We start from the raw sequence: 24,171 nt of genomic DNA, 5'->3' as shown, positions 1-24,171 counted from the left end.
GTCCAGAGGGAGTCACGGTCCAGTGCCTTTCATCTTCTAGCGATGATGTCCTCTTTCCTGCCCGTCACGGCTCTGGCACACTGCTCTGCCCTGTTGAGGGTAGAGTACTGCAGTGCACAGGACCGCTTCTGGCACCTGCACACTGCAGTACTCTGCCCTCAACAGGGCAGAGCAGTGCGCCTGCACCACACAGGAAAGAGGACATCATTGCTACAAGATGGGAGGCTCTGGACCCGACCACGACTCCCCCTGGACGAGTAATGCTGTAGACAAGCCCCTGATAGCGGTGCTAGCAGCTTTTAGGGGGAGGGAGAAGCAAAGAGGAGGGTAGAGCAAGATAGAAGACAAGTAGGAGGGAAGTTGCACTGAACCATTGGTGCCCCAGGTGTCTGTTCTTGGTTTGAACAGTCGTTTTGTGAGATTAAATAAACAAGTTAAGCGCGTGTTGAAATACAGAAAGACTTTACTGGAAAACTTGCAGACAAGCAGTCACATCTGATCAGGGAACAAAGATGACAAGGTTTAAGAGAAGCCCAACATCTCAGGAGGCATTAGTTATTCCAGATGGACAAGGAGATGCAGACTAGACTGGTGGTATCCAGGAAGGAGACATCTTAGCTGCTCTCTCCCAGGGTGTGCTTGTCGAACAGGTACTCGCCCATGCCGTTCTGGGGTACCCCAAGGCGCTTCAGGTTGGTGATGTAGTCTCCAAGCTGCTTTATAGCCTTCACCTGTTCTTCCAGGTATTCAGATTCCAAGAAGTCACAGAGCTGGAAGAGGAGAGGTCGGTTATTGATACAGTTATTAGCCCTAAAAATTGAAGGCTTAAATTCAAGCAGGAAAAAAAAAAAAAAAACAAAAAAAAAAAAACACCCACAGACAGACAAGATACCAGGTTTGAAGGGATACTCACCTGAGGGTCAACCTTGTCAGAAGCCAGTTTGTGAAGATCCAGAAGGGCCTGGTTCACAGTCTTCTCCAACTGTAGAGCAGCCTGCATGGCCTCCAGGGTGTTGGCCCACTCATCGCGGTCAGGTTTCTTAGCAAAAGACAAAAAGATCAAAAGTGGTCTTCAGAATCACTCATGAGATATTGAAGTTGAGGGGCCAGTGCACACGTTGCAGATTTTTGCTTCATTTGGCTGTGGAGGTCAAAACCTGAATGGTTTCCTGCCACCAGTAAAGTGAGTGAGAATCCTGAAGTTGCAAGCACACTTCACTTATCTTTGACTTGCAGGTTCAAGTCTGCAGCATGTCAAGGCTTTCACTCAACTAGTGTGTAAGGGGGGGGGTGCGCACAAAAAAAAAAAAATTTATATATATATATATATATATATATATATATATATATATATATATATATATATATACATACACACACACATCTCTATCTCTCATGCATTTTACACAGCATTTTCTCCCTGCCAAGAGGTACAGAATTTCTGCACCAAATGTACTTCAACATGTGCACATCCCCAATATTGAGGTTCTATCCAGTGCAAGATGTTCACATCTACAAAAGTGAATCCATTGGTGGTCCGCCACCCTCTTATATGTCTTGGGATGTAGGTTCATATAAACCAATTATACAAGTCATCCCCTCCCTCTTACATTGGGTCCCTATGGTTGATACCTCCAGCATCTGTCATTAGGCACAGACCTAGTGTATATCTAGCCTGTGCAATAAGCTAAAATTTCACCTTAATGTCCTGTAGGACAACGCGACCCCCACGCTTGTTCTGGTACTTGAGGAACTTCTCCGCATGCTCCCTCTCTTCATGGCTCTGCTCCTTGAAGAATTTAGCCACGTGGTGAAGGGCAACATCGTCACGGTCAAAGTAGAAGGACTGAAAAAGGAGAGAAGTTTTAGTGGCAAACGTCCCTTATTACTAGCTTGTAAAGATAAGGAAGTGTAATTACATCACTATCACTGTGGAAAGAGGACAACTTGTTCTTGTTACATTATAGATATTTAAGCTTTTTTGGGTGGAGGAGATTAACATTAAAATAGGAACAGAGAAACCCTGCACGAGGCTGAAGTTGGTTTCTTATAGGTTTAACAAAAAAAATAAGCATCACAATAGTAACACAATGCAGTGAGGTGTCCTGATGTGAATACACTTAAGGAGCTACAAAAATTATAAGTCTGGCCCCAAAATGGGCACCAACAGGCATTAATGAAAGGGTTAAGTGACTTTGGGCCACTGATACCACAGTGCAGACATATAGAACAGGGGACCCCACATCAAACCCAGGTCTCTCCAGCCTGGTCCAAATGGGTTCTGGGCATCAGAACTGGCAGAGTGGGCAGTCGATTTTGGCCATTTGAATAAGTAACCTGTGTTTAAGGGGGTTTCTGTTGTTAAAACTAAGAAGAAAAAAAAAAAAAACACACCCCCACACACACCTAGACAGAAGAAAATAAACCAACTCTAGCCTCCTACATTCTGCAACATTGTAACTGTTCAGTAGACATTGTTACATTCTGCCAGCTGTGAGGGCGATGATCAGGAGGTCTCCTCCCCAGAGCATAAGAAGGGCTTGTGTGTAACACATTTATACTCCAGGGTGCAGAGATCAGCTGAGCTGCCACATCAGGGTGTGGTGCTAGAGATCTCTGCAGGGAGCTGATAGCTGGGAGCACTACAGCCACAATGGAGGCCGGAGAGGCCCCACAGAAGAGCACAGCCTTTGGCCAGATATCTGCTATGGAGCTACAAGAAGTCACCTTGTTACATCTGGGAATGCTGAGACATGGGGGAGCCATGAACAATGCATTAAGCCACCTGGGCAGGATGGGACCTATAGTCCTCCAGCTGAATAAGACGATGCAGAGCACTCACCATGGAGAGGTAGGTGTAGGAGGCATAGAGCTCCAGGTTCACCATGCGGTTGATGGCAGCCTCGCAGTCGCGGTGATAGTTCTGGCGCACCTGGGATTCCATTGCGGCTTCTTGGTGGTTTTAGTGGCGCAAAAAGGTTGCAAAAGTCTTCAGGTATTGAAGAGCTGAGAGTCTGGAGCCGAGGACTCGGAGAGGGTTCCGTTCAAGCACTGTTGAAGCAAGAACTCTGCTCAGAGTCAGGGATCGTCTGATCTCCGCACCCTGGAGCTCGGGATTTATAGGCTGGGGAGGGGAGTGACGTCATCTGTGTGCAGCCAATCACAGCCAGAGATCGGGCGGAGCGTCCTGCAGGCGGCGTGCACACTCCCTCCTCTGCCAGCTGGGGTCACACACAGGCACCTAAGGGAACATTTCTAGGGTCACATTTATTATAGGTATTATTATTACCAAGGTTGTCTCTGTGCCATAGGGAGCTATTGAGATAAGTGGAGATTAATAAATGTTGCAATATTGACATTTTCCATATGTTTTTGCAGCAATCTGTACATTGCAGAAATACAGCAGGTAGAGAGTAAAGATGGCTGTCAGCCGAATGATCGTTCCACCATCAGCTATCTTGGCAGAGATGTCTGGCAGCTGTTTATCTTCAGACAGTCCACTATTAGAATTTCTGGATCCTTAAAGGGGATGTCCAACCTCATACAATTTATTGCCAGAGAAGTTAAAGGGGATGTGCGGCCTTAGGCTTCAAGTTCCCAGTCCCTCTGTGGGCTGTGAGGATTCTCTGGTGGCGGCTCCGGGAGCGAGCGCTCATGTGAACACAGGTATGTGATTTTCATTTTCATACTTTCGGCAACAATCTGACTAGACGTGTCCAGTCTCCCTCAGTGCACCTGCATTAAGCGAGCCGGGTCCATCTAGTCGGCAGGTGGCTGCAGGTATGCAAAGACATATTTGCAGTAGAGTTCCCACCGCTCCTGGCATCAGCACTGGAGAGTCCTCACAGCATACAGAGGGACTGGGGACTTGAAGCCTAAGGCTAAGGCTATGTTCACACTAAAGGGCCTGTCACACTAAGCGATATTACTAGCAATATTGCTATAACGTCACTGGTTTTGTGACGTAGCAGAGATATTGCTAGTGATATCGTTATGTGTGATACTTACCTCCGACCGGCTCACCCGCTGATCGCGTGAGAACGTCCTGGGCCGTTTCTCGTCGTCAGCTTCCTGCTGGGCTTCCTGCTGTGACGACGAGCGACGCGTGGAGCCGGGCGGGAGGACGTCAGGATCGCCGCGTCTGACAGGTAAGTAGCGACCACTGCTATGTCGCTGGTGAGATCTGCCTGTGTGACAGCTCACTAGCGACCACTTAGCGATGTACCAGCGATCCTGACCGCGTCATATCGCTGGTCGGGATCGCTGGTGCATCGCTAAGTGTGACAGTACCATTAGTGTTTTTTCAGCATTTTTTAATGCAAATTTTCAGCAGCGTTTTACAGTAGCATGCACAGAGCTGTTTTTTCTTTCCTCAGTATTTTGTCCATTTGCTTGGTTTTTGCAGAATAGAGCATGTCACTTCTTTCAGTGTTTTGTTGAGCATTTTTCACCCACTGAGGCTGCGTTCACACGTCGCGTTTTTTTTTTCGTTTTCACGGCGGTTTTAAAAGCACCATTTTGCCGCGAAAACGCGAGAAATAAGCATCCCATGCATTCCTATGGGATTCCGCAATGCTGTGCTTTTTTCCGCGGTGGAATCGCTTGTGCGGTAAAAAACGCAGCATGCTCATTAATTTAGCGGAATCGTGGCAATTCCGCCCACATAGGAATGCATTGTTCTGCTTACTTTCCGCATGTGGCTGTGCACACCATCCGAAAAGTAAGCAGAACATTTGCAGATGGTACCCATGATCCGGAGGAGAGGAGACTGTCCTCTGGGCTGTGGGTACCATATCCCTGTAAAAAATAGAATTAAAATAAAAAATATTGTTATTCCCGCCTCTCTCCACGCTCCCGGCATCTTCCGGTCCCAGTAATCCTGGGCGAGAATGACCGCGATGATCATCCCTACGGACAACTGTTTAAGGCTCCTTTGAGCAGTTTGTAGCCATAATATGGCGCACACACTTTATAGGCTATACGGTCTGTGTGTCTCTGATTTCATAGAGATTTGTATTCCTTGCTATTTCATATTCATCCAGTGGCATCCAGCGGGTTGCCAGCACTTAGGGTAAGGCCGGGGTCACACATGCAAGAAATTCGCACGAGTCTTGCGTCTTAATACCTGGAACTGCCACCGGCACTCGGACCGGAGAGCTCAGCTGCATAGAAATACATGCAGCCGCACACTCCGGTCCCGAGTACCGGGTATTGAGACGTGAGTTTCTCGCAAGTGTGATCTCGGCTTAATGCAGATATCCTGTGCTCCTTAGACCATTAGCATTCCCTGAGCCCTTTTTAGCAGTCCATTATTCAACCCCCTTTCCCCCAAGGAAATGTGTTATATTTAAAAAAAAAAAAAATACTTTTCTTTAATTCGTTTTTAAGGTCATTCATGTGACTGACCTTAAAGTATGTAGTGCTTTCTGTTAGGCTCTGTTCACATGTCAGTTTGGTCATGCCATTTGTCTGTTCCGAATAAGTGACCCTCTGAAATGGAGGCAGAGGGGCCTCACTGATTATGAGGGAGTCTGATTAACAACTAGTGGACTTCCATAACAATCAGTGTAAACATGACTCAGCAGACGGAGCACAGAACGCAGCCGGGAACAGTGTGTGGTGTGCAGAGCGCTCTGCCAGCATGACTAGGCAGAACTGGAGGACATAATAAGGGATCTGACGTGAGCTGGTTGTCATGGTGACTAAGAAGAAACTGAGGCCTAGCAGCTGCTCCGAGCCTGCCACAAGTTTTACCAAACGTGAATTGCAGCATTTTTCTATATATCAGAAAAACGACTGGTCTAATCGTACAAGTTAATGGGAATTTAGAGAAATAATTCTCTGTAAATAAAAGTCCTTGAGTCGCCATCTTCTGTCCTGCTCTGTCCGTCATGACAGCTCACACACTGGTTGTTACCCAATGTTTCTAGTGCCCTAAACAACAAACTGGTGTTCCTACATGTATAACTAAAGTGGGTGCAGGGCCCTTTAGCCCATATGAGAAGACCAATGCACGAGCTTCAAGTTACGCCACTTTCTATAAAGCTAAGCAAGTTTTCTTTTTACATAGTTGCCAAAATGGCAAATAGATTTGGGACACCTCAGAGACAATCCCAGCAAATTTGGGACAGCTGGCATACATGTTTTCAGGGTTTGGGGAAAAATAAATATACCATAGTTTCTGTGCAAAAACTGCAACACAGTGCGTTTGGCGCAAGTCGGCGCAGTGCCAAAAGTGCAGATGCGCCGGCAAAAGTGTGCCAGCGCACGACCAGCATACCCAACGCTAAATATAGGGTACACTGATCGCGTGCAGCGTCATGAGATAAGAGGAGCTGACAGGAGGGGGCGCGGCCGGGGGCGGAGCTTAGCGCAGCCCTGCACCCGGAAACGCTAGTCTGAAACTAGCCTTACACCAAATTTTTACCTGGGGAAAATCTCTCTGTTAGGGCTCATTCACACGTCTGATTTTTCCACGTATGAGAAACATGGATTTTTGTGAGTACTCACCGTAAAATCCTTTTTTCCGAGACGCTCATTGGGGGACACAGATACTGTGGGTGTATGCTTTTGCCGCTAGGAGGCTGACATTAAGTGAAAAAAAGAGGTTAGCTCCTCCTCCGCAGTATACACCCTCGCCGCTATTGCGGGCGGAAATCAGTTTGGTGCCAAAGCAGTAGGAGGACAACAAATCAGCCTTAATACAGGTACAACATGTCCAAAGGAAAACACCATCCTTATATCAAATAAGTAGATGTATATTAATTAAACAAAACAAGAGCCAACTGGCTAATAGGGTGGGTGCTGTGTCCCCCAATGAGCGTCTCGGAGAAAAGGATTTTACGGTGAGTACTCACAAAAATCCATGTTTCTCCTTTGTCTCATTGGGGGACACAGATACTGTGGGACGTCCTAAAGCAGTCCTTGGGTTGGAGATTGACTCACCAATCCAAGCTGCATGCACTTCCTGTTTAAAGGTGCGCCACCGTTGCTTGGAGAATCCTTCTACCCAGGCTTTCATCCGCCGAGGCCTGAGCATGGATATTATGTTTGGCAAATGTGTGCAGGCTGGACCAGGTTGCTGCCTTGCAAACCTGTTCCGTCGAAGCCTGATGCCAAGGCGCCCACCGCCCAGGTAGAGTGCGCTCTGATCCCTGTTGGAATCGGCGTGCCTCTAATGACTCCTGAATAGTCAAACGAATCCATCTGGCTATGGTCGACTTTGAGGCAGCGAGTCCCTTCCTGCGCTCTTCAGGGAGCACAAACAGCGTGTCCGTCTGACGAAAGGGTGCCGTCCACGACACGTACTTCCAGAGGGCTCTTACCAGGTCTAACGTGTGAAGAGCCTTTTTCTACACGTTGCATCGGTGCTGGACAAAATGAAGGCAAAACAACATCTTCATTAATGTGAAAAAGAGGAAACGACCTTCGGCAGAAAAGGAGGGGCTGGTCTGAGGACCACCTTCTACTTATGAAAAGTGAGGAACGGAGCTCGGCAGGATAGAGCCGCCAGCTCTGAAACCCGCCTGATGGAAGTGATGGCCAATAGGGGAACAACTTTCCAGGAAAGGTACCTCAAAGAGATATCCTGAAGCGGTTCCAATGGCGCTTCCTGCAGAACATTTAGGACCATGTTAAGAACCCAGGCGTCCATCGGTGCCTTATAGGGAGGTATCAAGTGGGACATTTCCCGGATGAAAAGTCATCACCTGCAAATTGGTAGCAACCCTGCACTGGAACAGGACGGATAAGGCCGACATTTGTCTCCTGGGGAAACCTGGGGCGAAGCCCGAGTCTAATGCTCTACCGAGTGAGCTATCCGGGCTCTCTGAGCCAGACTGGAGAAAAAACCAAGATGTTGGGGATCGAGAATCTTAGCGGAGAAACACCGCGGCCTCGACACAAAGAACACCTTCCAGGTGTGGTGGTAAATTCATGCTGAAGCAGGCCTCCGGGCGCTAATCGTTATAGCGACCACCTTGCTCCCAAACCCTGCCTGGGTTAGAATCCAAGATTCAACGGCCCTGCCATCAAACACGGGGTCCCTGAGTTCGGGTGGCACATCGGCCCTCAGGAACGTCGGCGAGCAGCTGCCTTAGATCTGTGTACCACGCTCGACGGGGCCAGCAAGATCGCCGTCCCCCCTTCTGTCTTGATTTCTTTGCTGACTCTCGGGAGTAGTGGCAGTGGGGGAAATAGATATGGGAGGCGAAACTGGTTCCATGGCAGAACCAACGCATCCACCGCGAATGCCTGCGGGTCCCTGGCCCGAGCGACATATGTGGGCACCTTGGCATTCACTCTGGAAGCCATCAGGTCCACATCCGGAGCTCCCCACAGTTGACAAATCTGCTGAAGAACTTCAGGATGTAGAGACCACTCTCCTGATGCAAGACCGTGCCGGCTGAGGAAGTCTGCTGCCCAATTTTCCACGCCCGGGATGTGGACAGCCGAAATCACCGAGTGGTTTGCTTCAGCCCACTGAAGAACATGCCCCACCTCATGCATGGTTGTTCTGCTGTGGGTGCGCCCCCTGACGAATTATGTAAACTGTGGCGTTGTCCGATGGAATCCGGACGGGGCGGCCTGCTAGAAAGTGATGAAACTTCTGCAGAGCCAGTCGAATTGCTCGTATCTACAATAAGTTGATCGGGAGGCGTGCCTCCTGTGGCGACCACCGTTTCTGGGTTGTGTGGTGGCGAAACACCGCTCCCCAACCGAGGAGATTGGCGCCGATTGTCATGATCAGCCCATGACCTGGGGGGAAAGGTTTCCCCTAGGCCAGAGAGGAACTGGTTATCCACCATCCGAGCAACTGCCTGACTTGAGAGAACAGTTGGCACCGCCGATCAAGCATGAAAGGATTCTTGTCCCAGGCTGACACGAGGCGTGTTGCAGGGGGTGAAGGATTGAACTGGACGAAAGGTATTGCTTCCATTTCTGCCACCATTTTCCCTAGGATCCTCATCGCGGATCGGATGGTATGAGGGACTGGTTGGCATAGTGTCCAGACTCCCTGCCGGAGATTAGCGCCTTTTCCTGAGGGAGAATTACCAACCCTCAGCAAGTGTCGAAGATCATTCCTAGGAAGGAGATCCTCTGAGCTGGAACAAGGGATGATTTCTTTGCATTGACCAACCATCTAAGCGGCAAGAGTATCTAGCGTGATGTTGACACCTTCCTCACATGCCCGTATTGACGGGTCCTTGACCAAGAGGTCGTCCAGATAAGGTAAGACGACTATGCCTCGAGAATGCAGTGTGGTCCTGACAATTGCCATAACCTTCGTGAACACTCTGGGAGCTGTGGCTAGCCCGAAAGGTAGCGCTACGAACTGAAAATTTTGAACGCTGATGGCGAAGCATAGAAGCCTCTGATGAGGAAAAAATGGGGATATGCAGAAATGCATCCAGGCTGTCAATTGAGGCCAAGTATTCACACTGCTTCATGACCGCTATGACTGAACGGAGAGACTCCATCTGGAAATGTCTGATCCTGATGAATTTGTTCAGAAGCTTTAGGCCCAAAACAGGCCTGACAGACCCGTCCTTTTTGGGAACCGCAAAAAGGTTGGAATAGAACCCCTGAGCTCTTCTGTGTTCCAGCACTGGAACAATGACTCCGTTGTGCAGGAGCGACTTGATGGCTCCCAATAGAGCCCTTACCGGGGTATCCACCCTGAGAAGCCGGGAAAGAAAAAAAAACATCTTGGAGGGTATTTGACAAATTCTATTTTGTAACCTGAGGACACCAATTCTTTTACCCATGCGTCGTGAGCGATGTTGGCCCAGACGTGGTGAAAACAGAGTAGGCGGCCGCCCACTTTGCTGGTGTCATCTGGTAAAGACCTCGAGTCATTTGGCCGATGATCTTTGGGATCTGGGTACCCTCGCTCTGGCCTGTTGAGCACACTTCTCCCCAATGGGTTGGCTCTATATGAGACCTGCCGCTCCCTATCCTGGATGGGGCGGCCTGAGGTGGCGGAATTGGGCCCCGTAGTCCACCCGGAGTCTTTTAACGCATGACCCCGGACCGGTCTCCTATTCGGGTCCCGGACCAGGCTCAGGCTGCTTAGCGGCCGCTACCTGACCAATGCCGTCCCGCCCGGCCTAGAATGACTGGTGGCACTGCGAAAGGCCCGAAAACGTGCCTGAACCGGATGACGAAAAAACGGTTTAACCTTCTGTTGAGGGAGAAACCCGCTCTTTCCTCCTGTGGAGTCGGAGATAAATTGATCCTACTTTTCTCCAAATAGGTGGCCGCACTGATAAGTCAGGGAAGTCAAGGACTTCTTGGAAGTAGAATCGGCCCGCCATGTCCTCAACCATAGGGCTCTTCAGATAGAGATTGCATTCATTACATAGTCTCCGGCTATCGCCATCTGACCTGCGAACTCCGAGATCTCTGCAGGTAGATCCTGCTCCTGCGCGACCTTGTTTAATGTTTCTGACTATGATATCATAGCCTTGGCTACCCAAGTTGCTGAGAATGAGGGAGCGAGTGCAGACCGCCTCATATACTGAACGAGCTAGGCTCTCAATAAGGCAGTCCGTGGGATCTTTAATCGAGGAAACCCTAAGGACAGATAACAGGGTCTTAGTGGCCAGGCGTGAAACCGGAGGATCCACTATCGGGGATTCCATCCATTGTTTACGGAGGTCCGGCGCAAACGGATACCTCGTTTCGAGTGCCTTTTAACCCGAGAAAAACGTTGTTCTGGACGTTCTCTGTGCCGCTGCACTATGTCCTCAAAGAGGAAAAAATTCTGTGCGGCCGCTTCACTCGTTTACATGCCACTTTATGCCCCGTAGCCGCTGCGGTATCATCCTCAATCCCCAGGGTCTGATTGACGGCTTCTATGAGGTTGTCCACTGTTTCACGTGACCCTGGAGTGTCCAGGTCAAGGGTTCGTCTGCGTCGCAATCTGAGGTCTGCTCGCTATCAACCACTGGTGACAGGGAGCGAGAAGCAGATCTTACAGATGCCGAAGGCAACGGATGGACTGGGTGACACCGTGTGGATTTGTTTTCCCCGGGTCTGCCTGGAGTGAAAGCGGCCCCTGCAGGCCGGAGGCTCCTGTGAGGTGGAGGTTCCCTCTAAAGGCGGCGAGATACTGTCCCTGCCCCTATCTGGGGCTTGAAGGGATTCTATTGCTCTCGTAAACGACGCCATGTACTGTGACAGTGATCGGGCCCACTCCGGGGGATTTGACACATTGGTCGCGGTCGCAGGGGAGGGCTCCTGGGCGCGTCTGGATTAGCAGGCTTCGCATAAATGCTTGCTCTGCGCCCGCGGAAACGCAGCCCGACAAGAGATGCATGCCGCGTAAAAGAACGTGTGCGTCTTTGCTTTTTCGGACATGCTGTATCTGTCCGCTGCTGGGGATATGGGGAAGAGGTAGCCCTTCGTTTTTCCCTATAGCATGGCCTTTCGGGCAGCACTTACCCCAGTCCTGCGCCCCCCGACCTGGATGCTTCCTTTAAATCATGCGCCGACATCTGTGGCACGCACCAGCCTGTAAAACCGCTCTAGGGGTAATACTCCCACTTTGCGGCCTAGCCCGTACTCCGAAGCCGGGGCCTCGATTTTTACCGCCGCCCAGTGCGGGGCGGGCTGCCGGAGGAGACGCGTGGCCCCGAGGGCGGAACTTCCGGCCGCGGCCTAGCTCCGGCCGAAGCCACAGCCTCAATTTTTCCCCTACCCGACCGGGGAAGGGGGGGCGCGGTACCAAAAAAATGGCGCTACTGACCGGCGCGGCGTTCCTGTCCCGGGCTGCTGCCTGATGGATCCAGCCCAGGATGGAGGGATACTCGCACGTGCTCGCCCGTTGATGGTTTGGGGAAATCGGATCCTTTTAATAGGATGCGTTGCCCCGTCTTATCTTCATAAAATAACAAACAAAAATAGAAGTCTGGGGAAAAGTCCCAGATATGTCCCTCGGTGCGGGAAAGTATACGCGGAGACGATACTCAACGCGTGCTCGCCTGTTGATGTTTTGGGGAGATCGGACCCTTTCAATAGGATCTGCCGCCCCTGTCACATCTTCATAGTAAACTAGAAAAAAATAGTCTGGAGAGATCCAGACTGTGTGCCTCCATAGGACACAGTAACCAAAAAACTGATTTCCGCCCGCAATAGGGGCGAGGGTGTATACTGCGGAGGAGGAGCTAACCTCTTTTTTTCACTTAGTGTCAGCCTCCTAGCGGCAGAAGCATACACCCACAGTATCTGTGTCCCCCAATGAGACGAAGGAGAAAAATGGACAAATTATTCTGATCAGAGTTTGATCAGACTGTGGTCTGGAGTGTATCAGTTTTTCTCATATGTAGAGAAACAATAAAAAAAAAAGTCTCCATCTTCACCATTCTGTCAGTCCGTGAATATCGGACCACACTCAATTATCATCCGAGTGCTGTCCGATTTTTTCACGAACCCATAGACTAGCATTGCCTATTTTAATCTGACCCTCGGATCAAAATCGGACACGTCTCCATGATTTTCTGCTGACCTCTTTGCCCACAAAAAATCACGGACATGTGAATGGCCCCATATGCAGTCACAGGTACGGGTGGTAGCTGTGAAAAACATGGATTGCACTAGTATGTAAAAATAGGACTTATGAGTCAGCCCTTAGGTCTCATTCAGACATCGGTGATTTTTCACTTGTGCAAAAAAAGGTACTAATGTCATCAGTGTTTGGTCAGTCTTTACCATCAATGTTTCATCAGTGAGTTTCATAGACGATAAAAAAAAAATACAAAAACGGACACCTCCGGCTGGGGCTACATGGCGATGTGTGTCGTGCGACAGCAATTCTCAGGTCATATGATCAAAAACATCCAACTTGTCTGCGACTTGCTGTCACGCAACTATTTCAAAGCTGATTTTGCTGTAAAAAAAAAAAACGTGGCCAAATCGCACCCACATCGCAGACGCATGTGACTTGCGTTGACGTTGAGACTGAAAATCCAACATATTTGGAAATATTTACAATGTTTTGTCGCAGGCTGCAATTGTTTTTTTTTTAGTTCTGTGCATGCCCAGAAAACTAGAGAAGACACCTCTACTAGTGATGAGCGAACGTGCTCGGAAAAGGTGTTATCCGAGCATGCGTGTGCGTTGAGTATCTTCGGCGTGCTCGAATACTATGTTCGAGTCCCCGCGGCTGCATGTCTCACTGCTGTTCTAGCAAACAGGCAATCCCTGCACGTGTTACGGCTGTTGAACAACCATGAGACATGCAGCTGCGGGGACTCGAACATAGTATTCGAGCACGCCAACGATGCTCTATTAATGGACGCACGTGCTCAGATAACACCTTATCCGAGCACGTTCACTCATCACTAACCTCTACTAAAAAGAGGCTTAGTGACACATTGCTGCAATCCAGATCTCTGCCCCTACATTATTTTGCTCTCAGATGAGGTTGCAAAAACCTGGTGGCAGAGTCTCATTAATTTCTGTAATATATTAGCTAAGGTTGTGGGGATATCATATGACCAGCGATGACAACATGAAGACACGGGATATTTGGATCAGCATTATTCTAAGGAAGGAAGAGGAAGACAAATCAGCAAATTCAAGTAAACAGGGTAACACAATAAGGATTGAGGACTAATGGACTTAATATTTACCCAAGTGTAATTTATACTCTGTGTTCCCCAACTCCATTCCTCAAGAGCCACCAACAGTTCATGTTTTCAGGATTTTCATAGTAGGGCCCAGGTGATAATTGCAGTACCTGCACAGGCAATAATTCCATCACCTGGGCAATACTAATGAAATCCTGAAAACATGACCGGTTGGTGGCTCTTGAGGACTGGAGTTGGGGAACACTGCGAGTCTATCCTTTTGACATGCCGTACTGACTGGGGGGTGTAAAAATGAAATGTTACCAGACGGCTCAGTGTGCCATGACCATGGTTGTAATTGTCATGTCCAAATAGCAAAAGTCAGCATGGAATTAGAAAACCAACCACCAATATCGACTCTCCTGCCACCAACACCTCGACTACTTTATAAATTGATGCTAGTTTTTTTTGCTCACCGATAATGGTGACATTTTATAGTTGAGCTACGGAAAAATAGAAAACTTAAATCCCCAACTTACACCATCAGGATGTCAAAGGGCTTGTACCATAAACAATTCACAGGTTAGAAATTTCATATCCTGGTGGTCTGATCTTTGGAGGGACGGCTGCTGGGACCATTACCCATCACTGTTCCTTTCACTGCCTTTAAAAGTGAATGTACTCTATTCACACAGGATTTTGGAACCTCTGTACCCCAGCTATCATATATTTTCTTTCCATTTATTTACAGGACAACTTTTATGTTCACTGCCAGAATGTGAAAGGTTCAGCTACTAGTGGTTCAGGATTCCTGCTGCACCAACTATTCTCTGAGGTAGAGAATATGGGGTCTGTGCTCTTCAGAAATTTGGGAAACTGTGGTTTAGGCCGGGGTCACACTTGCAAGGAGTACGGATGAGTGCTATGCGATAAAACATTGCCTAGCACTCAGACAATTAATCTATGGGGCAGCTCAGATAAACGTTATTTTCTTGGCCGTTTTCAGCGTCCGAGTGAAATTGCACCATGCTGCGATTTGCACAGACACTCGGCGCACTTGCACCCATATAAGCATATCGGTGCGAGTGACACAGAGCATGTCACTCAGAAATCATCCAAGTACTGTGCGCTATATGCCGGAAATTGAGGCGATAGAGAAATTTGTTTCTCCGCCTCCTCCGTAGACGTGCTCCTAGCCTCTCGCACGACACTCCGCTTCCGCTCGCAGCAGAGCAGGAGCCGAAGGTCATTCGCATGTTACATCCGATGCCATACGCTAGTGCGACTCCAGCCTTCTTCCAGCTGAGTTAAAGTGTTGCAGAAATTCATCTTTCCAGCCTGTATATACCTATCCTAGAGTCATATTGTAGATATCAGAACCTGGTGTCACATCCTCCACAAATCAGAGGGTGGGCTTGGCTTTTGTGCATAGTGCTGAGCCATGTTCAGTGAGTCATTAAAAGCAATATACAAAGACTACAGTACAGCCTCTGTGTGCCATGATGCATGTATATACAGTGTTGGCCAAAAGTATTGACACCCCTGCAATTCTGTCAGATAATACTCAGTTTCTTTCTGAAAATGATTGCAAACACAAATTTTTTGGTATTATTATCTTCATTTAATTTGTCTTAAATGAAAAAACACAAAAAGAATTGTCCTAAAGCCAAATTGGATATGATTCCACACCAAACATAAAAAAGAGGGTGGACAAAAGTATTGGCACTGTTCGAAAAATCATGTGATGCTTCTCTAATTTGTGTAATTAACAGCACCTGTAACTTACCTGTGGCACCTAACAGGTGTTGGCAATAACTAAATCACAATTGCAGCCAGTAGACATGGATTAAAGTTGACTCAACCTCTGTCCTGTGTCCTTATGTGTACCACATTGAGCATGGAGAAAAGAAAGAAGACCAAAGAACTGTCTGAGGACTTGAGAAACCAAATTGTGAGGAAGCATGAGCAATCTCAAGGCTACAAGTCCATCTCCAAAGACCTGAATGTTCCTGTGTCTACCGTGCGCAGTGTCATCAAGAAGTTTAAAGCCCATGGCACTGTGGCTAACCTCCCTAGATGTGGACGGAAAAGAAAAATTGACAAGAGATTTCAACGCCAGAATGTGCGGATCTTGGATGAAGAACCTCGACTAACATCCAAACAAGTTCAAGCTGCCCTGCAGTCCGAGGGTACAACAGTGTCAACCCGTACTATCCGTCAGCGTCTGAATGAAAAGGGACTGTATGGTAGGAGACCCAGGAAAACCCCACTTCTTACCCCGAGACATAAAAAAGCCAGGCTGGAGTTTGCCAAAACTTACCTGAAAAAGCCTAAAACATTTTGGAAGAATGTTCTCTGGTCAGATGAGACAAAAGTAGAGCTTTTTGGGCAAAGGCATCAACATAGAGTTTACAGGAGAAAAAAAAAGAGGCATTCAAAGAAAAGCACACGGTCCCTACAGTCAAACATGGCGGAGGTTCCCTGACGTTTTGGGGTTGCTTTGCTGCCTCTGGCACTGGACTGCTTGACCGTGTGCATGGCATATGAAGTCTGAAGACTACCAACAAGTTTTGCAGCATAATGTAGGGCCCAGTGTGAGAAAGCTGGGTCTCCCTCAGAAGTCATGAGTCTTCCAGCAGGACAATGACCCAAAACACACTTCAAAAAGCACTAGAAAATGGTTTGAGAGAAAGCACTGGAGACTTCTAAGGTGGCCAGCAATGAGTCCAGACCTGAATCCCATAGAACACCTGTGGAGAGATCTAAAAATGGCAGTTTGGAGAAGGCACCCTTCAAATATCAGGGACTTGGAGCAGTTTGCCAAAGAAGAATGGTCTAAAATTCCAGCAGAGCATTGTAAGAAACTCATTGATGGTTATCGGAAGCGGTTGGTCGCAGTTATTTTGGCTAAAGGTTGTGCAACCAAGTATTAGGCTGAGGGTGCCAATACTTTCGTCTGGCCCATTTTTTGGAGTTTTGTGTGAAAAGATCAATGTTTTGCTTCATTCTCTTTTCTGTTTTTTCATTTAAGACAAATTAAATGAAGATAATAATACCAAAGAATTTGTGTTTGCAATCATTTTCAGGAAGAAACTGAGTATTATCTGATAGAATTGCAGGGGTGTCAATACTTTTGGCCAGCACTGTAGGTGTATGGCAGATACGAGTCACTGAGACTTCTTGGCTCGGTGATGCAAGTCCTGGAAGAATAGTCTACTCCATGTATATTGCCATCCCTTATTACACAGTACCCTCTCATTAGGTACAGCACTGTCCCTTATTACACAGGTCCCTGTGTGACACTGTACACAAAATACCATAAGGGATTGCCCCATAAATAACTAGAGAGGATGATACATAAGGGACACCCCTTCCAGTAATATCCCCCATACTGGGCCCTTTCCTTGTATAAGGAATCTCAACCTGGCCTCCTTCTAGGAATATATGCCCCCCCATCCTGATATAAATGTCCCACAACCTGCTATAATGTGACCTGTTTTGTAATACATTTAAAACAAAATACTGTTTGCATCCCCATCATGGCACAAAGCATCACTGCCATGTGCCCCAGTCAGGTGCACGCCGACGTCAGCTTCCGGCCTCTGATCGGCCAGCAGTGTGTATTGCAGCACAGGGAGGTGACTGGTTCTCTGCAATACATTTCATCTGACTGTGCATCCGAGGACACATATCAAACCGAAGTAGTCATCGCTGGTGCCGGGCCCCTGTACTGCTGCACCTCCGTAGGCCTTAGTGTATATATAAAAATAAATATATATGAATCTGTGCTTGCGAGAGGGGGAGGAACCTGATCCCACACGAATCAACTGTATTGCATCTATTTTTCTTACCAATACATTAAGATTTGATAACGGGAAACCATAAGGTCTTCTACATTTTAAATAACTGCCTATGAATACAGACAATTGTGAGTATTTCTGGATATTTTTGTTTTATATGCTCTTGTGAACTTGGCAAAAAGGTTAGCACCTACCCTGAGGCAATCACTGATCAATTGCTTCACCCCCTTCCCCCCAAAGTGCTTAATAATCACACATTTGAAGGCTACCTCTGCATAAACTAGAGATTTGACACATGATGAAATGCAGAGAAAGATTTTATTGGAAAGCTTGCCGATAAGCACAGGTCATGTCTGATCAGGGAACAAAGATCACACCAATGTATCTCATCAAGGAGATGCAGACTAGACTGGTGGTATCCAGGAAGGAGACATCTTAGCTGCTCTCTCCCAGGGTGTGCTTGTCGAACAGGTACTCGCCCATGCCGGTCTGGGGTACCCCAAGGCGCTTCAGGTTGGTGATGTAGTCTCCAAGCTGCTTCATAGCCTTCACCTGTTCTTCCAGGTATTCAGATTCCAAGAAGTCACAGAGCTGGAAGAGAAGAGGTCGGTCATTCATATGCAATTACTAGCCCCATTATGGGAACAATATAGCTCAAGTTGATAATACACAGCTGTCTGCTGTTAAAAAAGCCAAATTGTCCAGATGAATTAGACTTGGCTACAATATCCTAATCAACTTCAATAGAGCCCTGCTATAACAATATCAACACTAGTGTAGCACCAAGTTCAGAATTAACCAGCCATGCTTTTCAAATACTGAACTGAGAAGTTTTACTACAAAGATGAAGTATAGAAATGGGAAGCTTCGGCCATAAGCATTCTAAGACTGTAGTAAATATTAGTGTGCAGAATATACAGGTCGTTGTGTGCGCTGCATACACGAGGAGTACAACAGGGGACACACCATATCAGAGGGTAGGGCGGTGTAGTCCACCTTCCATAGCAGACAGTTTCCAGCAGCACTTACATGAGGGTCAACCTTGTCAGTGGCCAATTTGTGAAGATCCAGAAGAGCCTGGTTCACAGTCTTCTCCAGCTCCAGAGCAGCCTGCATGGCCTCCAGGGTGTTGGCCCACTCATCACGCTCAGGTTTCTAAGAAAGAAAAAGACAAAGTGATCCTCAAAAATCACTCCTTAACCTCTTGTAGCTCGAGAACGAGGCTCCATTCCCAACAAACCTACAGTAATAGGTCTTAATTTTAAGTCTACTTTCTACATGAGCACAAAATTTACCTTAATGTCCTGTAGGACAACGCGACCCCCACGCTTGTTCTGGTACTTGAGGAACTTCTCCGCATGCTCCCTCTCTTCATGGCTCTGCTCCTTGAAGAATTTAGCCACGTGGTGAAGGGCGACATCGTCACGGTCAAAGTAGAAGGACTGAAAAAGGAGAGAAGACAGTGGTGAGGAACAGTCTTTGACATGCTGGGGTCTGAAACAATCACTGACCTCAGGGAGACCAGTCAAAGAAGACACTGCGGCAGCCGGCAAAAGCGCTCAGTGAAATCCTAGGTGCAATGCTCCCTGGGAAATACGAATATGCAAATAAAGTCCGTGGAGCCTCATTTAAGAGTCTCAAACACGGGACTAGCCAGATCTTCCTCCAGGGAAGGACCCAGCCAAGGAGTGGCTCCTTTCGGAAACCACCATATTAAGTGGCCCTTTAACTCAATATCCAGCTCTTTACGAGTTTACAGATATGACAAGGGAAATACCAAGGCCAGGTATCCATCCACAGACAGCTGTTTTGGGGTGTTGCCCCTCATCAGTGTGGAGTAGGATTCTGGCTAGGTGGGAGCAATGCCTAGTAGACCAACATCACACTGCGGTCTGGAAGCGCGACGCATGTCCCACTCTGACATGCTGCGGATTTTGTACCGCAGGAAAACTGCGCGGAAAAATCTGCAGCGTCTGCGCAGCGGTTTTTTTTTTTTTACATTGATTTACATGCTACTGTACATCACAATGCAGATATGCAGCGTTTCTGCGCGGAAAAATCCGCTGGATATCTGCATCGTGTGCACACAGCCTTAGTAATCCATTGCATTTTTAGAGCATTTCCACAGGGGAAAAGACGCAATGTGCACAGCCTAACAACTGCATCATACTCATGGAAAAGAGGACTACATGTTCATGTGAAACTATTAGGGCATGTTCACACTGTGCATTTTTTACGCCAGTTTTCGGCCACTTTTTACAGTACCAGCAAAGCCATATGAGAAAGCAAAATTTCATGCACACATTGTTTTTTTTTTGGCATCAGGATTTTGTGCTTTGCCGTTTTGGACAGAGCATGTCACTTTCAGCGTTTCTTGCATCGGCTTGAAAGGGTGTTAAAAAAAAAAAACAAAGCAGCAAAAACGCCCAGTGTGACAGGACAGTTTATTGTAAGGATTATAATGTGCAGTCGACTACTGGGGTGTTCTTATTTTGCAGAAAGGACCCAACAGCATTAGTAGAAGCCCCAGAGATTGTTACAATGTTCCTTGATTAGTTCAGGGTTTACAGAACAGCTACTGTGAACTGTAGAGAGGAGATTCCATGGAGTCATCATGTACAGAACTGCTGTGCATCACACGAGGGAGTGTACAGAGAGCCCAGCAGTGAGCTCATCACTCCGGGGAGGGAGAGGACTAGAAGCACAAAGGAGACTTACTACAATGGCTGCAACACAAGGACAGAGGGAGAGATGGAGACCACGAGAGAAGGGGAAGCTCAGTAATGGCCGCTCTATGCTACGGATGCAGAGAAGACGCCGGCACCATGGACAGGAGACGATGCAGAGCACTCACCATGGAGAGGTAGGTGTAGGAGGCATAGAGCTCCAGGTTCACCATGCGGTTGATGGCAGCCTCGCAGTCGCGGTGGTAGCTCTGGCGCACCTGGGATTCCATTGCGGCTTCTTGGTGGTTTTAGTGGCGCAAAAAAGGTTGCAAAAGTCTTCAGGTATTGAAGAGATGCGAGTTTGGAGCCGAGGACTCGGAGAGGGTTCCGTTCAAGCACTGTTGAAGCAAGAACTCTGCTCAGAGTCAGGGATCGTCTGATCTCCGCACCCTGGAGCTCGGGATTTATAGGCTGGGGAGGGGAGTGACGTCATCTGTGTGCAGCCAATCACAGCCAGAGATCGGGCGGAGCGTCCTGCAGGTGGCGTGCACACTCCCTCCTCTGCCAGCTGGGGTCACACACAGGTACCTAAGGCTGGTTTCACATTTCCGCTTTTGTGCGCAGCGCATCGTGCGCACCCGTGCACCTATGTTTAACATGACGTGCGCATGGTCTTGCGCACACTTGCGTTTTCGTGCGCATGCGTTTTTTTGTCTTTCGCGCCAGACGCAACATGTTGCATTTTTTGGTGCGCCCTGTCTCGGCAAAAAAACGCATGCGCACGCTTGCGCACGGAATATGCAAAAACAACACATTGAAGTCTATGGGAACGCATGCGTGCGCATGGTCTTGCGCACGGTTGCGTTTTTTTGCGCATGCGTTTTTGAGTTAAACAAGTCTAGAATGTTTAACTCGGAGGCGCGGCAGGGGGCGGGGCTTAGCGGCGGCCGTGCGCAGGCCGTCGCTGCGCTCAAAAACGCTAGTGTGAAACTAGCCTTACAGAATTGCAAGAAAGTACATGACTAGCAATCCCCTAATCTGTAATAATAATTATTATCGTTATTGCATTCATTACTATTAGTCTTATAATATCGCTGGGAATTTCACATCAGTTAACAAAAGTCTTTTCTCTTTTCTTTTTCTTTTTCTGAATTGTCTATGTGTCTGTATTCTGCTGCAGATTTGGAGAAAGACTGAAATGTCAGGTCTCATTATTATCCATTGTGTGTATAGTGCAGATCTTCCAAGGTGAAATCTGAAGCATTTCTCTGGAATAAAGGGGGTTTTACATATCGCTAGCGATATCGCTGTGTGATACCTCCGACCGCTCCCCCGAGATCGGCCGGGTCCATTTCTCGTCGTCAGCTTCCTGCTGTGGAGATGAGCGACGTGTGGACGCGGGCAGGAGGACGTCTTCATCACCTCGTCTGACAGGTAAGTAGCGACCCCCGACCACTGTTATGTCGCTGGTGAGATCTGCCTGTTTGGCAGCTCACTAGCGACCACCTAGCGATGCACCAGCGATCCTAACCGGGTTGTATCGTGGTCGGATCGCTGGTGCATCGCTAAATGTAAAGGGGCCTTTAGGGGCCCGTCACACATAGCGAAATCGCTGATTTTGTGACGCATCGGCGATCTCGCTGTGTGTGACGCTTATCAGCGACGGCCCCCCCGCCGGATATTGCTGATCGTGCAGGAGTGTCCTGGGCCATTTTTTGATCGTTGGTCTCCCGCTGGCCAGCGCGCATCGCGTGTGGCAGCGGGAGAGCAACGATCAGCGAGCTCCCAGCACTGTAAGCAGACGCTGGGAGCTGGTATCCAAGGTAAACAGTGGGTAACTAAGTGACGGCGCGCGCTTAGTTACCTGATATTTACCTTGGATACCAGCGTCCTCGCTGGTCCTGATCGCTGTGAGATTTGCCTGTTTGGCAGCTCACTAGCGATCATGTAGCGAGGCACCAGCGATCCTGACCAGGTGGTATCGTTGTCGGGATCTCTGGTGCATCGTTTGGTGTGACGGGACCCTAAGATCAGCATTTATTCTGTTTTATGTGCACTTTTTTTGTCCCGGAGACTCAACAAAATTAAAATCTCTATTTAAATTAAAGGGAAAAAATCTGCAGCAAAAAACCTGCGTTTTTGCAACAGAAATGGACATAATGCGGATTTATTCCTCTTGGATTCCATGCAAAAAAAAACAAAAACATTGGGAGTCATAATATGGCATCCATGCACTTTTATTGGGCCGTACTGGACATCCGTGTGTCTCTGATTTCACAGAATTTTTTTTACCTTTCTATTTTATATAAATCCAACAGACAAAGACCATGGCATTTAGGATTTAATATCAGGGCTCCCGCAGACGTCCAAGTGCGGACCACCGCAGCTCTCCGGACCCGAGCCAGACAGCTTGGTATATTTCTAGGAGGCCGTCATGCTCAGGTTGGAGAGCCCCAGCCAGTCCGTGCATTAGGCCGGGATCACACTACCGTGTGTGATGCGAGAACCTCACAGGAGTCTCTCACATCAACAGCCGGCGCTGCCGCGGCACTCGGGACCGGAGTGTGTGGCTGAGCGTATTTCAATTCAGCCGCTGCTCCGGTCCTGAGTGCCGTTGATGTGAGAGACTCGTGCGAGTTTCTCGCATCACACACAATAGTGTGATCCCGGCCTTAGTGGTGCATGCGCGGACCTATTTGTATGGATATCTGCTTGAGAACTCAGAGGTTTTGCATTGCTTTTAAGGAGGATATCATGAGCTAATCCAGGACCGGACAAAGCACCATACAGTGAAAGGAAATCAATGATTCCAATCTGAGCGGCCACGCAGGCGCCCAAGAGGCCCCTCCAAAGCAGTAAGCAGTTTCTGCCGCAAACATGTAAAGAAATGCCTTAGTGTAAGTGCACATGAGCGGATCAAAAAACTATCTGATTTTCATCCCGAAAAAAAAAAAAACGGAACATTTTTCATCTGTATTGTCATCCGTGCATTCATTTTTATACGACAGCAGTGAAGCAAATTCACAAGACCAAATAAAGTTTTCTGTGTTAAGAATTACAATGTATCCACAAAAATCGCATTCTATAGAGATGATGAGTAGGGGATACGATTTTTTGGGGGGCACCGACAGACTTGAATAGGTGAATCTCAGCCAAAATACAGAAGACACTAGTGCGGACTTTGTCTGTGTAAAGAAAATGAAATGGTCATCGGAACAGTGAAAAACGTTGGCGGAGTGCGCTCAGCTTTCTCCAAGCTGCACACTGGTGGAAAATACAGTCACTTGAATGGAGCATGATGATGAGCTGTTATACTGCAATGTGCCCATATGTTATTCTTGCCCAGCGGCCCCAAACTGTCTGTGTGCTGCCCATTAGTGACAGGTGCCTCCACGCGGCCTAATGCACATGGATATCCCACATGGATGAGGGCTAGGCTGGAAGATATACATGTCCGATTGCAACAAGGAAATAGGCATGTCTGTCCTTCATCCTATTAGCGAATCAAACTCATCCATGATAGAAGTTTTGAAAAACTTTTTATTCATATGATAAAAACTGATGACATACGGATTATAAAAACAAACACACAAACCCCCTGATCAAGCACCCTGAAAAAAAAAATCATTTTAATAACCCAAATCATGATTGCTATATATCTGGTTGATGACTGTTAATACCCATGGGCGGCTCTTAGTTGACCCCCTATTCTCCACAGGAGGCAATGTGTCTAATTGAAAAGTATGTAATGTTTTCTTTAACAGTTTAGGAGACCTAATATCATCTTCCCTTAAAAATGGTGGTGAGACTAAGGCCTGTTTCACACAGCAGTTTTTTCAAATCAGTCAAAATCCGCCAAAAAGTGAAAATGGCGGATCCGCTTTTCTTGTGGCGGATCCGCCGTTTTTTTCCCATAGAGATACATTAGTGGCGGATTTTGGCGGATGGTCGTCCGTTACGTCCGCTATTCAGCGGATCCGCCAGATATTTGGCAGATTCTGAGGTGAACGGACTTTGCAACGTTTTTTGGCGCCGTCAAAATGGCGGGAGACGGCGGATCCGCCGTCATCCTCCATTTGATAGAATGGCCGCCTATGGGCGGCGGATCCGCTAGGATCTGCTATTTAGCGGAAT

The 24,171-nt window shown here is 47.9% G+C and overlaps 2 protein-coding genes across 2 annotated transcripts; both read right to left on the bottom strand.

Moving 5' to 3' along the window:
* Nucleotides 1–445: 445 nt before the first annotated feature.
* Nucleotides 446–3,112, bottom strand: LOC141085506 (ferritin heavy chain B-like). The gene is made up of 4 exons (XM_073570918.1): nt 2,843–3,112; nt 1,700–1,846; nt 914–1,039; nt 446–770 (listed from the first exon to the last, which is right to left on the bottom strand). Exons 1-4 carry the CDS (start codon nt 2,942–2,944, stop codon nt 615–617), a joined length of 531 nt encoding a protein of 176 aa, XP_073427019.1. The 5' UTR covers nt 2,945–3,112; the 3' UTR covers nt 446–614.
* A 14,558-nt stretch (nt 3,113–17,670) lies between these two features.
* LOC141085505 (ferritin heavy chain B-like) lies at nt 17,671–20,495 on the bottom strand. Its single transcript, XM_073570917.1, has 4 exons — nt 20,226–20,495; nt 18,667–18,813; nt 18,401–18,526; nt 17,671–17,962 (listed from the first exon to the last, which is right to left on the bottom strand). The coding sequence occupies exons 1-4, from the start codon at nt 20,325–20,327 to the stop codon at nt 17,807–17,809; spliced, it is 531 nt and encodes a 176-aa protein (XP_073427018.1). The 5' UTR covers nt 20,328–20,495; the 3' UTR covers nt 17,671–17,806.
* Nucleotides 20,496–24,171: the final 3,676 nt, after the last annotated feature.

This window comes from Dendrobates tinctorius, unplaced genomic scaffold, assembly GCF_039654945.1.
Source record: "Dendrobates tinctorius isolate UK_male_01 unplaced genomic scaffold, ASM3965494v1 ptg000028l, whole genome shotgun sequence".
NCBI classification, from domain to species: domain Eukaryota; kingdom Metazoa; phylum Chordata; class Amphibia; order Anura; family Dendrobatidae; genus Dendrobates; species Dendrobates tinctorius.
This window is presented reverse-complemented; position numbering and strand designations above follow the sequence as displayed.

What these genes read in the sequence shown, in the direction of transcription:
- LOC141085506 (XM_073570918.1), bottom strand. Translation starts at nt 2,944, where the DNA reads ATGGAATCCCAGGTGCGCCAGAACTATCACCGCGACTGCGAGGCTGCC. An exon ending in CCTACACCTACCTCTCCATG is followed by an intron (nt 1,847 to 2,842) that starts GTGAGTGCTCTG and finishes CTCCTTTTTCAG; the next exon opens with TCCTTCTACTTTGACCGTGA. An exon ending in CTGACAAGGTTGACCCTCAG is followed by an intron (nt 771 to 913) that starts GTGAGTATCCCT and finishes CTCCTCTTCCAG; the next exon opens with CTCTGTGACTTCTTGGAATC.
- LOC141085505 (XM_073570917.1), bottom strand. Translation starts at nt 20,327, where the DNA reads ATGGAATCCCAGGTGCGCCAGAGCTACCACCGCGACTGCGAGGCTGCC. An exon ending in CCTACACCTACCTCTCCATG is followed by an intron (nt 18,814 to 20,225) that starts GTGAGTGCTCTG and finishes CTCCTTTTTCAG; the next exon opens with TCCTTCTACTTTGACCGTGA. An exon ending in TTGTCCTACAGGACATTAAG is followed by an intron (nt 18,527 to 18,666) that starts GTAAATTTTGTG and finishes TTTCTTTCTTAG; the next exon opens with AAACCTGAGCGTGATGAGTG.